The 15,120-nt window shown below is 43.6% G+C and overlaps 1 protein-coding gene across 1 annotated transcript in view; it reads left to right on the top strand.

Moving 5' to 3' along the window:
• The first annotated feature begins 9,483 nt into the window (after positions 1–9,483).
• The window catches only part of EMILIN2 (elastin microfibril interfacer 2), a 32,327-nt gene continuing 26,690 nt past the window's right edge, over positions 9,484–15,120 (top strand). Inside the window, exons 1-2 of the mRNA XM_057364905.1 lie at positions 9,484–9,628; positions 9,707–9,829. Of these exons, the coding sequence (XP_057220888.1) occupies positions 9,501–9,628; positions 9,707–9,829 (251 nt within the window). The 5' untranslated portion in view covers positions 9,484–9,500. The remainder of the gene's footprint in view (positions 9,629–9,706; positions 9,830–15,120) is intronic.

Here is a 15,120-nt window from a genome sequence, read left to right as displayed (position 1 = left end):
TCTAGGCTTGAATTTTAAGCTAGYTCCTCACACTTAAATTGCTAAAGCCTGGAAAAAATTATCAAGGCTGCATGTCTCAGAAGAGTTTTGCAAGTCACCAAGAAATGAGTCAGGCATRAATTGCTGTCTGTAGGTTTAGGGGGCGACTGAAATACAAATATCCAGTTACCACAAACAGAATTGAGGGGAAAGAAGGAAAGAGTCTCACACCAGTAACACAACCYAGAGGTACGAGCCTTACCTGATAAAGCTTACACACAAGGAAAAKGAAATAAAGTAATTGTAAAGCAAGGTTGATAGAAGAGTGAGGAATTCTGATGCCATAACTGGATAAAGAATCTAAAAATAAATACATTAAATCATTGTTACCTTTCAATATGCCACATAGCAAATAGTGCTTTAAGGTAATCTGCTTTGCCAGATCCAGATAGCAACTCCAGAGGACGTCTGAAAGTCAGAAGCAGTTGGATAAGACAGTGAATTACTGCAAAGCTCTAACAATTAAAAAAAACCAAAAAAAACAGGAGACTGGCTTAAAAGCCAGATATGAAAATGATACAATTATATGTACTTTCCTTTTTGTTTCTGAGTCTGTAGGATGGGTTTGAGGCAAATTTTCAAATTACTCTCTGCAAAGAAATGCCAGAACTAACTTTCTCTTGCAATACAATCTGAAGTGCTCAAATCACGCTGGAATTCCAGGAACTGAAACTTAAATGAAAAAGCAAAATGTAGGGGATGCTGCAATACTAAAAGAAATGTAAGGGAAAATGAGGCACAGTAGGTAGAGAATTTTTTTTTTTCTGCCTCAATTTTTAAAGAGAACATTGAGGTAACAAMATACATCCCGTAATCTAACAATGATAAAGTCATTTCTTCTCCRTTGAGATTTCACTGTTGTAACTTGTAAAGTCCGTTGAACTGAGCAGACCTCTCTAGGAATAAAGGTCTTGGGAGCATTCCCATTTTTTCAAGGCAAGAAGGACAACTCATGCATGAGGCAGTGAAGTTTTGGCTGTCTCAGGATACACTCAGTGAAGTGGCTCATTGTGAGTTATCTAAATCTTTCCGGTTATACATAGTTGATCTTTCTAGACATTTGGCTTAATGCTTCTGCTCTGGATATGGATGTCTTCTCTGTGAAAGAGAACTGTCTTCATAACCTGTGTTAATATTCTGCAATATACTATTTTGAAATTACAGAGTAATGATCTTCAATGACTTCCCTGACCTCCAATTAAGAAATGTCCTACTGTGCTTCAGGCAATTTATTTTCCTCTAGTGCAGTTTAAAAATATGTCTACATAACAGCTTCTGTGATTTTATTTCTTTATCCATGACAAACTTCAGGGAACAAGTAGGAATGAACTGGTGTGATTTACTAATTGAATGTTTGCCTTCAAGTAGCCTATTGTTGGTAATGTTGGAAAACTTCAAACTGAATTTGTATGTTGGGAAGAAGCAAGGCAGCTTCTTACAGTAAAGATTGTCCTACTTCTCCAAAATCAAAACTGAAATGAGCAAAACAGTAGCCAATGTATTTCTAAACAGCAATGACAAATATAAGCTTTTCATTTATTTCAGAAAAAGAAACACAAAGAAATAGTAAAGAACAAAAACTCCCTATTCCTCTTCTGCTTTCTTCCCACTCCCTCCCCCTCTATCCTAACCTCAACTGCCCTAAAACGCTTAGTGTGGATGCTGTTATTACTGGAAAACAGGCATTTTTATCTGGCATTGTTTAACCACTTCCCAAATGAAAATAAGTTWTCTCCCAGCATATGCACAATGACAACTGTAACTACAGACCTTTTCCTGTCTGTAACACTGTTGGTGTARCTGGAGTGGCAAAATTCCCTGTAGAGACCAGGCCTCCACACAAAGCTTGAGACTGAAGACAGCAGAGCTCTGATTTTGCTCATATTCTCTAGCATCACTGACAGGTACCTACAAAACAACAGCATTCCTTGCTTAATTGTTTCTCATCCTAGAGCAGTAATGACTCTTCATGTTCTTCTGTAAATACATTAAGAGAAGGAAAAGAAAAGCAGAACACCAACATGAGCAGAGAGTACTGACAATTCCTGACAGAGTTCATCCTAAAGTTTAGATTCAATTTTAACTGTCGTAAAAAAAATATTTGAATAACATTCTACAGACCTGAAATTCTGTGCTTGTTAAAGCAAATGCTGTAAATAATGCCAGATGCCCTGAACTGAGTCCATGACTGAGTTCATTCTTGAACACATGCTCCTATACATAAATTCTTTATATCTTGTGTTCTGTGAAGTAAATTCTGAAACCATGAGTTCATTTTACCACTACTGCATACAGTCTTGTCCAGTGGAAGTATTATTGTCATTTGATCCACCAGTTCTCAGWCCACCACACAGGAAACACACCATCAACATTCATCTATAAATTCTCCTCCAAACATCATCYTGGTAGCCATTGCTCTTCCAAAATTATGTAAAACCACACCCTCTTTTGGCAACAGATATTTCCTTTTAATTATAAAAAACAAATTAAGAGGATACAAGTCGCGGCTGATCAGGAGCGCTCGTCTGTACAGCCTGCAGCAGGAAGGATGCTGAAGTGTAAGATCTGACTTAAAGAATCAGAGGAAATGGTGTCACCATCCTCACCAGGAGGTTTTGATGTCAGTGGGAAAAAGGAAATTCAAGACTAATCTGGACTCATCTCATAGATAAMTTAAGAGTACTGCTGAAATCTCTGAGATTTAAATATTCTATTAGTCTAAATATTTACCAATATATATATAAACACTAAAGGAAGTTATGATACAGAATGGAAATGTCATGGTGAGAGAATTTAAATGCATATTTAAATATTCCTCACTGTCTACCAGTTGTAATTGACTAGATGGCTATTGCTCATTAGGAGGCATGTATTTAAAGCCACCAAATCTCTTCCAGTACTAAAAAGAAACAATGGCAAGGCCRTTGTCTGTGGAAAACAGTTCTGTACTTCCCTGTACTCCATGGGCTTTTCTGTCCAAGTAATGGAATTACTTTAAATCAGCAAGTCTGAAAACAGAATATTTGGTGTTTTTAAATAAACTATCTGTTCTTGCCTGAGATTTTCAAGACAAGGTGGCAGAATGAGGCCCAAAATCCACAGAGATGGTATCCAGTGATGTTTTCCAGCAGAGGTTTGACTGAAACCTGGAGTGCTCAATCCCTAGTTTTCACAGGGATGGGGACTGTTAATTCCCATCRATATTGGTGGGAGTGAAGTACTTAGGTTTAGATTACTTAACTGATCAAGCCAGAGCACTGCTATCACCAGTGTATTTATTTGCAGCACTGAAAAATCCAATACCCRTGTTTTGCACAGTCTGATTAATACACAGTTGGACAACGATTAGGATGCAATGCAAAACATCAAGAATAATTTCTTGAAAAATCTGTAGAATAAACACAGACAATTATTAAGTAAACTTTTTGAATGCAAAATCGACAAGAATCAGAAGAAACATAGAGAAGGTTTCCTTCATTTTTTTCATTGGGATATAATTAGGCCAGGAGTTCTTTTTTTCCGAGGAAGGAAGACTGGTGTTGTGAATCACAGTATTAGGTCTTACTGACATAAAGAATTTCTSCCTCTTGCTTTCAGGAAGACCTTTTTATTTTAATTTTAAGTGGACTGACTGCATTTTTAATCAATTCCTTTAAATAAACCACATCTACCATGCCTGAAGTGAGATTATAATGTTGGCATAGAAATTTGTACCTGTTGTAGTTAGATTTATATAACTTTCTCTTTTAGTTCAAACTCAACAAGAGACTGACTGGATAAACTGATGAACAAGAAATTCAAGATTCAGAATCACGTAATTTTCTATCCAGAGCAATGTAATTGTTTAAAAATCTGCTGACAACTTTGTCCCAAACACTGTAAAGCCATGTGCCACTCCCTTGCACTCTGTTCCAGCTCATCTTTAATATATCATGAAAGCTGAAATCTGTCACTTCCAGCGAGCAGCACATTGAGAAGGGCAGTGCATGCTGTGAAACTCTGGAAGCTGCTCTGTACTGGAGGTAAGGACTACACAGTAATTAATGCCCTCAGTTTTATTCCTTATTCTGAAATATTGCACTACCATCAAAAGTAAGATACCAAACCAAGTATGACAGTCCTTCATTTAATAAAAAGCAAGATTCAAATAAACTCTTTATAGCAAGGGTTAATAATCCCTTCAGTTTCTGGCTCAGTCTTCTAAACATGTKTTGGCAATTTGCCTGAAGGTTTTTGAAGGGCTTATGCACAGGTAGCAACCACAGCTTTTTACAAACCAGCTTTGTCCTGTATGTGCAGGTTAGAGCAGCAGTARCTGTGGAAAGAACAAAAGAACATTGTGCATCTTCTCCCTTGAAGTCACTTGGCAATTTCACCAAATCAAAGATAAGCAGACACAAAAGAAACCTCTTCCCCCTATCTCCTCTACCCTCCCACCAACATCTCATCTGCCACATGCCAATCTCCTCTGATTTTATTCCAGCACTCATTAACCTCTTCCACCTCTSCACATGTATCAGCAAGCCTCGGGCTCTCACTGAAAGATCCTGTGGAGCAATAAAATGTTTTCTTCTGATTGTCATCCCATACTGTGGTGTCCAGACTTGCTGTGCTCAGAAAACCATGGTAAGAGTCGATGATACGTCAGTCTGTCCTCTCACATTATATAATAACTAATATAAGAGAGCTCTGAACTTTTGCATGGAAGCAGCGTATACCTTAATCCCACTATTTCTTCAGTTGTCACAACCATTCAGTACAAAGTAGATAGGAAGTTCCACAAGTGTGGAAACCATTCTTGTGGTTTACTGTGCTCCAGCACTGGGGTAGATCGTTCTTTCAGGTGAATAATGTATCCTGATCTCTGCTGTCCCGCCTTGAGGCTGTGAGCAGACTGCTGAGAGCTGCTCCCATGGAACAGCCTTTGGTCACCTTGTTCTGCAGCCAAAATCACACCTGTGACAATAAACAGCATCAGTATCAACACAAACACTTAATGCATGCCACAACTAGACAATGTTTGGGTGCTTTGCAATGCACCCGTTTGTTTTCCTGTTTAAACAAATAAAATCAGCACAAATTGCCTGGTTGCCCACCCATGMACTGAAACCTGCCCAACACCACACTGTCAGTGCCTAAACAGGCAAATACAGCAAGGAGAAGATGTGGCTGAGCACTGGTCAGAACTGCACGGGCTATTTCTCTGCATACTGCAGAGCTCCTAGGATGGATGTCTGCTATAGACCTTTTGTTGTGGAATTAATAAAATCATTGTGGTTGTGTAAAAGTTATGGCCCTCCAAGGTGGCTCTCCAATAAAGAGAAAACCAAAATACTCTGCTCTGCTTTCTCTCACTTGTTTATTTATTCATGCCTGACTAGTGCTTGGACTTTTTTGCTCTGAGTAAATGTGTTTATARCATACTTTTCATTCAGTAATTAATTTTCATTAAATATTCACAGCCAAATATGTGTCTGGCAGACTTTAGTGAGATGATTACACATAAAAATTTAAAAATTGAAACCTGCCTCTTGTGATGGGGAATGATTTTTTTTTAAGTATTGCAAGCAAAGCTCACAGTCTGATCTGAGGGTGGAAAAGTTGCAGATCACCAATCCTAGAGTCAAATTAGAACACTAATGTTAAGATTACTATCYAGTGGCACATCCACCAGGCCAAGTGAATGGGACATGTCCCTGCAAAACAGTATTCAAACTTCTCCTTCCCCACAGAGTGCTTTTCCTGGTATATCCAAGCCAGCATGCGTCATACACCTCCATCCAAGCTTTCCTCTTTTAGCCTGGAGTTTCCTACAGCTTCCTTTCAAGCTTTTCTTTGTTCCCTAATACCAGTTTCATCTTTCCAGAGGGACACTGTGACCTTTTTGACTCATGGACAGAGTTAATACAGCACCAAATGTAAATCCAGACTACTCCCAGCTGTAGGCTGGCTCCTCACATCTGATGGCAGGTGAGAAGTTCCTGAAAGACGTTCTGTACCACATAAAATATTTCCTGATGAGAGAGGCTTTTTTTATTAAAGAGAAGCATCAAGGCAATACAAACACCTTTCTGAAAACCATTTACCTCAGGTTATTTTGGCAACGTTTTGAGGCAATGAACCTGAAGAAAAGGAATCAAGAATTCACAAAGCAATTTGTTGCTGAAATCTACAGAAAAAAAAAAAAAATCCCTCTAATAGACAAGGGAAGTAAGCTGCAGGGAGAACACCATTCCCACTCCATATACCACACCCCTACAGACACATTTCTCTTTTGGAGTTCTGCAGTAAATACTCYGGTATTGTTTTTGTTATTTAGGCTGCCCACCTGCTCTCTCTCTGGCAGGCCCTTGCACATGGCCCTTGTTGCTTCCCCACCATTATCCTGTTACGAAGTATGAAAGTGCAGTTTGTCTTAGTGGTGGAAACACAGCCAGACTGCTCAGTAAAGAAACAAGAACTTTAAAACATTTAAAAGGATTTATGGACTCACGTTGCTGAACTCTGTCTCCCAAGGATGTGTGTACTGAGCTYGCCAGTCATCGAAGCTCTCCTCAGTGCACTCTACTACATTCTCCCGTCGTAGGGAGGGGTGGAGGGATGCTTTCCATCTACTGTAAGAATCATCTGTCTTGGGATTTCTGTGAATTTTAGAGATGAGAGTACAAAGCACAGTAATACAAAATGCGAACATTTCTGTCTTCTTGAGAGCATGGTTAACCTTCATACTTATATTGTGAAACAAAACTAGTTACACCCACAGAAAAAATGCAGCCATGYACAGGGCTTGGACAACATCTTCAGCATGCACCTGAGCTGAAGATTCTCCTGGCAAAGCCCAGTTTCTCTGCTGGTTACTGTTGAATCAGCTGATATTGTAGGCCCAGTGTGAATATCAGAGGGGCTGAGGTCAGCTCTATGCATCTGCCCAAGTTCATCCATTCCTATTCACCTCAGAACTCCCAGCACAAGTCATCCTCTGCTGATACTCCTTACCAATCCTGCAGCCATGCTAAAACTCCTCTCTTTGCAGCAGCACTTGTATTCAAGTTCCCACAGAACTCAAGTTTCAGGGAGAAGGGAATGGTCCTGCAGGACTTTGTTTTTCATTGTATGGTTTATTTTAAATAAAACAAACTCAAAAACATGCTGTGCTTTGCAGTGGAATAAGCCTTATCCAGCCTTTTAAAGAAATGGCAGCAAATGCTGTCAAAGCCTCCTTTCATAATATTTACAGAGTAGTTGATCCAGACAGTAAAGGGAAAACTATGTATCAGAAATCAGGAGAGAGAGTCTTTCTTGCACAGTTCTTGAGTGAAAAAACATTGACAGAGTCCTGAAGCTGAGGAAGCTCCTGACTCATTATCTGTCATATCCATAGGGCAAACAGGGGCTCTAACAACTCTTCTTCCAATGGTGCCCCATGTTATGTTTGGTCAGGCAATTGAGTCTGAAGTTCACAGGTAAGTAGGGTGCCCTCATGGCAAATGGGGTAACGTCTGCTTTATCTTCCATCACCAAAATACAAGCTCAGTGTTTAGCATGTGGAAATATACTGTTGCTTCATGCTCATTTTGTTCAAATAAGTCCATTAATTTTTTTAGGGTGCAGTCATTCTCAAGACAGGCATGACCTCAGTCTCTCATTATTTAATGACTTTCCCTTTGTGGGACAATGTACAGCTCTTCCMTGTTGCTCATCACTTTTGGAAAAGGACCAACTTCATGGGTTCCTTGGCTGAATGAGGAGAGGGGAAAGGAAGAAAAAGCCTCCTTCATTGCTTTTTAGGGACTGAAATCTGGTCTTGCTTTCTTCAGGCTTGGGAAACTCCAGATAATTTCTGACAGCACAAATCATGAAACCTGARTTACATATGCCTGTGAATGTGAACAGTGGCACAGGAAATTGTTTAACYCTCAAGAAGGTAAAAGCATAATTTCTTAAGACTGTAAGGTGTTACCATTTTCAAAGCAGCTGCAGAGCATGAGAAGGGTTTCAAGTGAAATGGGACAGATTGAAGCAACATCTCATCTTTTCCCATTGCTATTTATTGCCAGTGAAATGTTCCTACACATCTGTAATGGCACACATCTCTCTTGGGGACAGGAAGCTTTAGTGTATATTTCCAATGAAACAGTTTCTAAAAACCAATGTGAATGCCTCATTTTGACCTCAGCATGTAAAGCACATTTCCCTGCAGACTCGGAGGCTGAGCGAAGCTGTTGGGTGAGTCTCACAGTAAGACTGGCAGATGAAATTTGCCTGTTTCAGCAGCTCGGGGCAAACGATGAGGTCAGCAGGCTGCTGCCTACAGCAGAAGGAAGAGCCCGGCCCTGCTGCTGGCTCTGCCCGCATGTGAGACCGAGGAAAGCCTGAGMAGCTGCTGCTGGCCATGGGAGGCCTGGGAGGGCGTGAGCAGGGTTGGGGCTGGTCAGGCTCAGCAGGAGCAGCAGGCGCTGCTCCCAAACCTCCCACCCAAACTCTTCTCCACCCAAACCACGCTCTCCCCCTCCTTCCCGCTGGTGGGAGCAGCCTGCCCTGGCCCAGCCTCGATGCTTTGTTCAGTGTCGCCTCAGCCCAAAAATCCAACTCACGAAAGAGCAGGAGTGAGGAGGATAGAGGGACGTCCCTGTGGTCCTGACCTCGGTGGGACAGCCCCAGATGAGCAGGCCACTCAGTCAAGGTGTTTGAGTGGGATTTTAGCAGCCGGGTGATGATGATGATGAATGCCCATTCCTGTTCTGTGTCCAGTGAACAGCTCCCCTCACGAATGAAGGCTTGGTGTACCCCCCTCGCTGCTGTAGCCGTCAGCACCCTTCCCATGAGTGGGGCGAATGCGCCTCGTCGGGCCACACAAGGGAACACTGCCCGCGTCCCCGCACCGCTGTCAGGCAGGATCCCAGGGCTGCCACAAGGAACGAGCCAGCCTCAGCCCCCCGCACACACCGGGAGCTCACCACGGCCGCCCGGCCCCACCTGAAGAACCCAAAGCAYCCTTCCCTTCCCTCTGCCCCAGGAGCCCGAGTCCCGGGAGCGGAGGGGCAATTCCCCAGCGGCCCTGCCCTCTCCTCCCATCAGCTCTCCAGTGGGAAAAACTGGTTCGGGGGCTGTCGCCGGCCAGCTCAGGCAGGGGCCGGGGAGCGGGGGCTGCCCCGAGGGGACCCGCGGATGGCGGCCGGGCCCCTCATGGGGCCGGGGGCTGCCGCACCGCCCCTGCCCGGAGTGGGGCTGGAGCGGGGCGGGGGACAGGGGCCGGGGCCGGCCGGGCGGGCGGAGGGGAGCGGCTCTTTGGCCGGAGGGGGGTGCGGAGCCGCCGTGGAGGGCGGAAACGGGGTGGGGGGATTTGCGTCAGTGAGGGAGCTGGGAGCGGGCGAGGGCGGGCGGGACGGACGGAGGGACAGACGGACGGAGGGAGCCCGCCGAGAGGCACCGCTCGCTGCCGCCGCTGCTGCCCGCCGCCCATGGAGCTGTGCCCGGGGCCCGCGCCGCCCTCAGGGTGGGCGCTGCCGCTGCTCCTCGCTCTGGGCGCCGCCGGGCTCAGCCACGGCACCCCGCACCTGCCGTACTCCCGGCCCGGCTCCCGCAGCAAGTGAGTACCGCCCGCCCCGGGGCACCGGCCGGGATGCGGAGCCCGGARTGCCTGACCCGCATTGTCCTTCTCCCCCAGGAACTGGTGCGCCTACATCGTGAACAAGAACGTGAGCTGCTCGGTGCTGGACGGGACGGAGAGCTACGTCCAGGCCCAGTACAAGTGCGCCTGGAACCAGTTCCCCTGCGAGCCCACCCTGGTGTAAGTAGCGCAGGGGGCGACCTGGGCAGGAACAGCGCTCGCCCACCCAGTGCCAAGCCCTGGGGGCTCCCGAAAAGCGCAGGGCTGGGGGCGCGCCCCAAACAAAGCTCATCGCGAACATCGGGCTAATTAGAGCCAGATTGAGCTGMTGCCCTGGCACCTCGTCGGCACGGAGAGGCGTGCGGGCGGGCCGAAAGCACGAGGGCCGCTTTCCACGGGCGGCGGGAGCRCCGGGWGCACCGGGAGCGCACCTTGGCGCTGCTGGGAGCGCACCTGGGCCGGGGCTGCCGGGCACAGCCGCGCTCCAAACCGGTTTTAGGGCTGCTCTGTGCTGCTGGAGCGGCGCGAAAAGGGAGAGCCAGGAACGTGAGCCAGCACCTCTGCAGTCTGCGTATGCCTGACTGTTATCCAGCAAGGGGAGCTGCCAGTGCAGAGGTTTTTACGGGGAGTGATGTAAAGCTGCTTGCTTGATTTTGACCTTCCTGAAAGTGACCATGTGTTAGTCTGTGGAGCGGCCACCTGCGGCACGGTGTGCTGCAGCAGGTACAGCCGCTGATCCATCGGGGAGCAAGATGGATCTCACCTTCCCGCTAATCGCAGGAGAATCCCCTTTCCTCACTTCTCCCCTTGAAAAGCAGCAATATTTACACATTTCTGTTGGAAAGATCTAGGCAATACGTGCTCTGTGAAACCATTTCAGCTCCCCCAGAAGTCACTGGAAAGGCAGACACAGATCTTTGYAGGCTCAGGCTTGGGCTGATGTGCTGATGAGGATTGTTTTACAATAAAGCTACAGKAACTAGTTTTTATTTTGACATGAAACAGTGAGGATGAGACAGATACTGCTAGGTCCTGGGTACTACTGRAATAGAACTTCAGACACCGATGACGCTGCCACCCTGGGGCCCATGACAAGGTGTTGGGTGTTTGGCATTCAAGTGTGCTGCTTTCTGTTTGTTTGGGTTGTTATTTTTGTTAAAAACACAGCTTTTCTCTATATAAACACTAGAATATGAGGGGAAGAAACAAAGACAGCAGAGAGCTGAGTAACACCATCTTGTGTAATTTCCCTTCTTTCTCTTTGGAGTGTTGAACTGGCCATTTTGGACTTCTGACTGAATTTATGGATRTGTAATGGGGTGTGCCCTCTATCCTGAGAAGTCTCCATACTGGAGCTACAGARGCGTGAGGAGGGGTTGAAACGGAGCTCTTTGAACACATAAATCACCAAGTATTAAGATAAGGAATTTCAGAGGCGGTAAATCAGGACTTTCATGGACTAACTGCTAGTAGATAATTAAGAAAGTGCAAAGGCATTGCTTCTAGCTCAGGAAATTCCTGAACTGAAACTGCTTAAGAGTGTGAGGTTGTTGGCAGGAGTAAGAAGGGGAAGCCCAGCTTGAGCTGGGGACTGGACTGCACGACCTCCAGGAGTCCCATCCCTTCCAGATTTCTCTGTGGTTCTGTGAAATGGCATTGTCTGTCCTTGTGCTTCTAAACATCTGGAGTTGGCTGGTGTCAGAGAGAGAATGTGGGCCTGAGCAGTCATTTGGTCTCACCAGCTGTGTCCAGTCTCATGGGGTTTTTTTGTTCTTTTGAAAATGGAATTAGATACTTATTGTAAGGCTTTGTTTTCCTCTATTTGACTTTCTGTGGTGAACATCACTGTTGTTCTCTTCATAACCATCATGGCAACTGCAAAACAATTCCTTGTCTGTAACATAAAATATTCCTTATTCTTACCACTGAGAGAAGGGAGAATATCAAAATCTTGAYATTTTGTTGTTCAAAACTGTGTATAAGTTGCCACATATATATCTTCTCTTAGTGGCAGAGTAGGAAAGGTCCTCACCCAGAAAGTTTGAAATGCATGCATCAAATCCTTCAAGCCCCTAAGTTCAYTCCTGTGAAAAGTATTGTTTAATTCAGAAGGAGTAGTGATCTGAATACTAAAAGGTGTTTATATATGTTCACAAAAATAAGTCAGAAAAGACCTGTAAAACAGCAAAGAAATTACTATGAGGACTTGGTGGAAATTATTCTTTCTTTTTTCTTTTCCCCCTTTATACACTTGCACATGAACTARATGAACTAAATAGCAGATATTCATGGGGATAAAGCACAGTCCCTGTGTAGTCTCCTCTCGATACTCATGGTTTTTCTAAGAGCTCATTCAGCTGCAGACAGTGGGGACAGTGAGATCCAAATCAAACAAAGAGTTCCTTAACTGTATCATGGATGTGTGTGTTTTATTAGCRCTTAAGTACTATTAAGTCTATTTTTTAATCAATCAGTGGATTTACTGTTGGTTTATATTAGTTTAAGACTGGATTTAAAGAGCCTTTCTAGTGTTTAGGTACAGTCCAGGTTATGCATAACAATTACTATGATTGCAGTGTATRTGGGAGCATTTCACTGCCTTAAACTTGCAGGGTACTTCTGAATTCTGAGTGCTCTTTACAGACAAGAGAATGTGTGTTGCAGATATGGGTTATAGTCAGCACTGATTTGCCTTCGATTTTTTTTTTTTTTTTAGAAATAGAAAGCTGTGGTGATTAAGCCTAAAAATCATATGCATGCATGAACCCTTTTCTTCTACCCTTTAGGCCTATTAAAGTGTAATTTGTCTGAAGACAAAACCCCCAAAGTCCCCTGTTGGAATGGCTGCACTTCCAGGAGTGTTAACTGTAAATACWCTTTGGCTGCAGGGCATATTTCCTGAAATGTTAAGTTGAAATTCAGGAAATTATTACACTTCATTGTTTAACTGTTTTATAGGTACTTGGGCTCRATAGTGCATTTCCTTGCTGAAAAGTTGCTGAATGCTTTGGCTGATTAAGGTGTCAAAGATGAATGTGGGTTGAAGTGTGGCCGCTTAAGAGATAGGAAGAGAGAGAGTAGAAAGAAAGAGCAGAAATGCCCTTTGAAGTATGTTCCCTTTGAAKTATGGGGGGCTCCTGATTTATTTTTCTTAAAACTGCAGCTAGCAAAGGAAGGAGGAACTTTGTTATTAGTGGTCATTGGGCCGAAAGGTACAAAAATATTAGTGTTTATACTCACTAAAAGGAAGTTGGATGTGAAATTTAATATTGCTTCATGGATAACTGACCCCTCACTGCTTCTTTTGTGGTGAATTTCCATTCCTAGCTTTCTTATGAATGGTTTGGTAATTTKATTAGCAATTTGTAGCTACTAGCATGATCTGTTTCTGAAAGAAACAACACGTTGTTCTTCTGGTTCGATCCTACACCCTCTTCAGGGTTGTGGCTTATCTGGGACACGCTGTGGTCGCTATAGCAGGGGTGGAATGTTGTCATAGCAGTTGTTTGTTTTGTCTCTGGTTATCCAGAGTGTGTGGGTACACCTGGCTGTGCCAGAGGTGCTCCAGTTTGTGGCCCAGTTCTTTTGGGAAAAGCTGCATTCACCAGTAAGGTTTTGGCTGTAAAGTCTGAAGTGGCTGAAGCAGGGAGATGTTTTCTGGGTTTCTGTCTTTGTTACAGAATTGCAAACAGGGCTTCCCCCATGAAGTAGTAAATTAAATAGAAAAAAATTAAATTGGTAATAACCTCTGGAGCTCACACAATCCCCTCATAGCCCCCAGCTAACGGCACAACCAGCTTCAAAGTTAGATAAGGTTGCTCAGGGACTCGAAGAAAGGATGTTTTATCAGATTCCTAATTCATGTACCAGCCCCCATTAATTATGCTTGTGTAAGTAAAGATATTTGTGTGCTCAGGTCAGGTCATYAGTCTTTAGCTTGTGAGGAATGAATTTCATGATTGAGTGTAAACTTCTCATCTTAACCCTAATGATGCATGTGTACTAGGCAAAACCATTATTTAATTTAGAAAATGACCAAGAAAATGATGAATGAATCAAGAGCTAAATCAGCAAGCATCTCCAGATCTCTCATTGAGCAATATTTTCCAACTTCTTGTCATTTTATACTTTTAAGTGAACATAAATAAGCCCAGTGCCAAACTAAYCATGGTTTTATTCATGGCCCAGAAGACGATTCAAAGCACAAGACTGAAATAACTTTAGAGAATATTACTACAAGTTTTCTGCATTCATAAATATCAGAACAAATTATTACTTGTGAGAAAAGCASAGCTTTTAATCAGCAGTATTCAGCATTTTAAACCAAAATATTAATGAGTAAAAGTGGAAATTATATTACTGAAAACCATCAGATTGGACTTCCAGTTCAATGGCTTCATCCATCTGGTAACTCCAGAACGACCTGGGTGGAGCACATCAGCCCCAGTCTGGGAACACACAGGAAATCCCCTTGTGCTTTTCAACCTTCTCACAGTCCCGATGTGATTTTCTCTGASACTGCTCTGTTGCTGGAAATTAAGCATGCAGATCAGTGTCAGAGTGCTCAGCACCATGCAGGATCAGATCTCAGATGTACAAGTCAGCACAGATTGAGCCGTGTTTGCTGCTGGCCTCCAGCAATTCGTATCTCATAAGAAAAACTTTCAGGAGGCACAAAAACCTGAAGGGAAAGYGAGAGCTGTTTAATGTTTCCCCTCCAAGTATCTATAAAGATCTTCAGGAGTTTCTTTCCAACTTTGTGTATTTTGTATGGAGCAGAATTTCTTTGTACAGGCTCCAGCTAGCTGACTACATAGGGAGGTTAGCCTAGGGGCTTGTGCATTGAAAACAGTGAGGAAACTTAAAAAACTTCAGTCTCCTGGAGTGCTTGTTTGAAAATCTTTGAGATCCTGCTGGGTGTGGTAAGTTTTTCTGGCTGTCTCCCCARGCCTGAAATTGTGCATCTCTGTCTCCACATACTGAATGCAGCAGAGTCTTTCTTCTCTGTGAACTGGACAGGGAATTTTCATTTCACACATCATTTGAGTTTGTTGCAATAATGTAAGAAAAAAAAAGAGAAAAATCCCACACTGCTCCTCACTTTACATTAATGTAAATACTTAGAGTTTCATGCTTTTCTGGTTTGAGAAATGCATGACCTGGAGGTTTGAGGCCTCTTCTGTTAAGCACCAAACGGTTGCCAAAGCAATAATTTTTTATTTTCATGGAGCTGCTGACCTGTTTACATGTATTTCATMATAAATCACCCAAATAACCAGGGAACATTCTGTACCTTTAGATAGTGGGCAGTGCCAATTTTACACATTGGGGATGTTATGACTTCCCTCTGACTTAATTTTTACATTCACATCTCATCTTTCCTTTCCTTTCCTTTCCTTTCCTTTCCTTTCCTTTCCTTTCCTTTCCTTTCCTTTCCTTTCCTTTCCTTTCCTTTCCTTTCCTTTCCTTTC

This window comes from Malurus melanocephalus, unplaced genomic scaffold (genome assembly GCF_030028575.1).
Source record: "Malurus melanocephalus ecotype Western Australia unplaced genomic scaffold, MMel_1.1 scaffold_44, whole genome shotgun sequence".
NCBI classification, from domain to species: domain Eukaryota; kingdom Metazoa; phylum Chordata; class Aves; order Passeriformes; family Maluridae; genus Malurus; species Malurus melanocephalus.
Note: the sequence above shows the minus strand (reverse complement) of the source record. Positions and strands in the feature narration are given on the sequence as shown.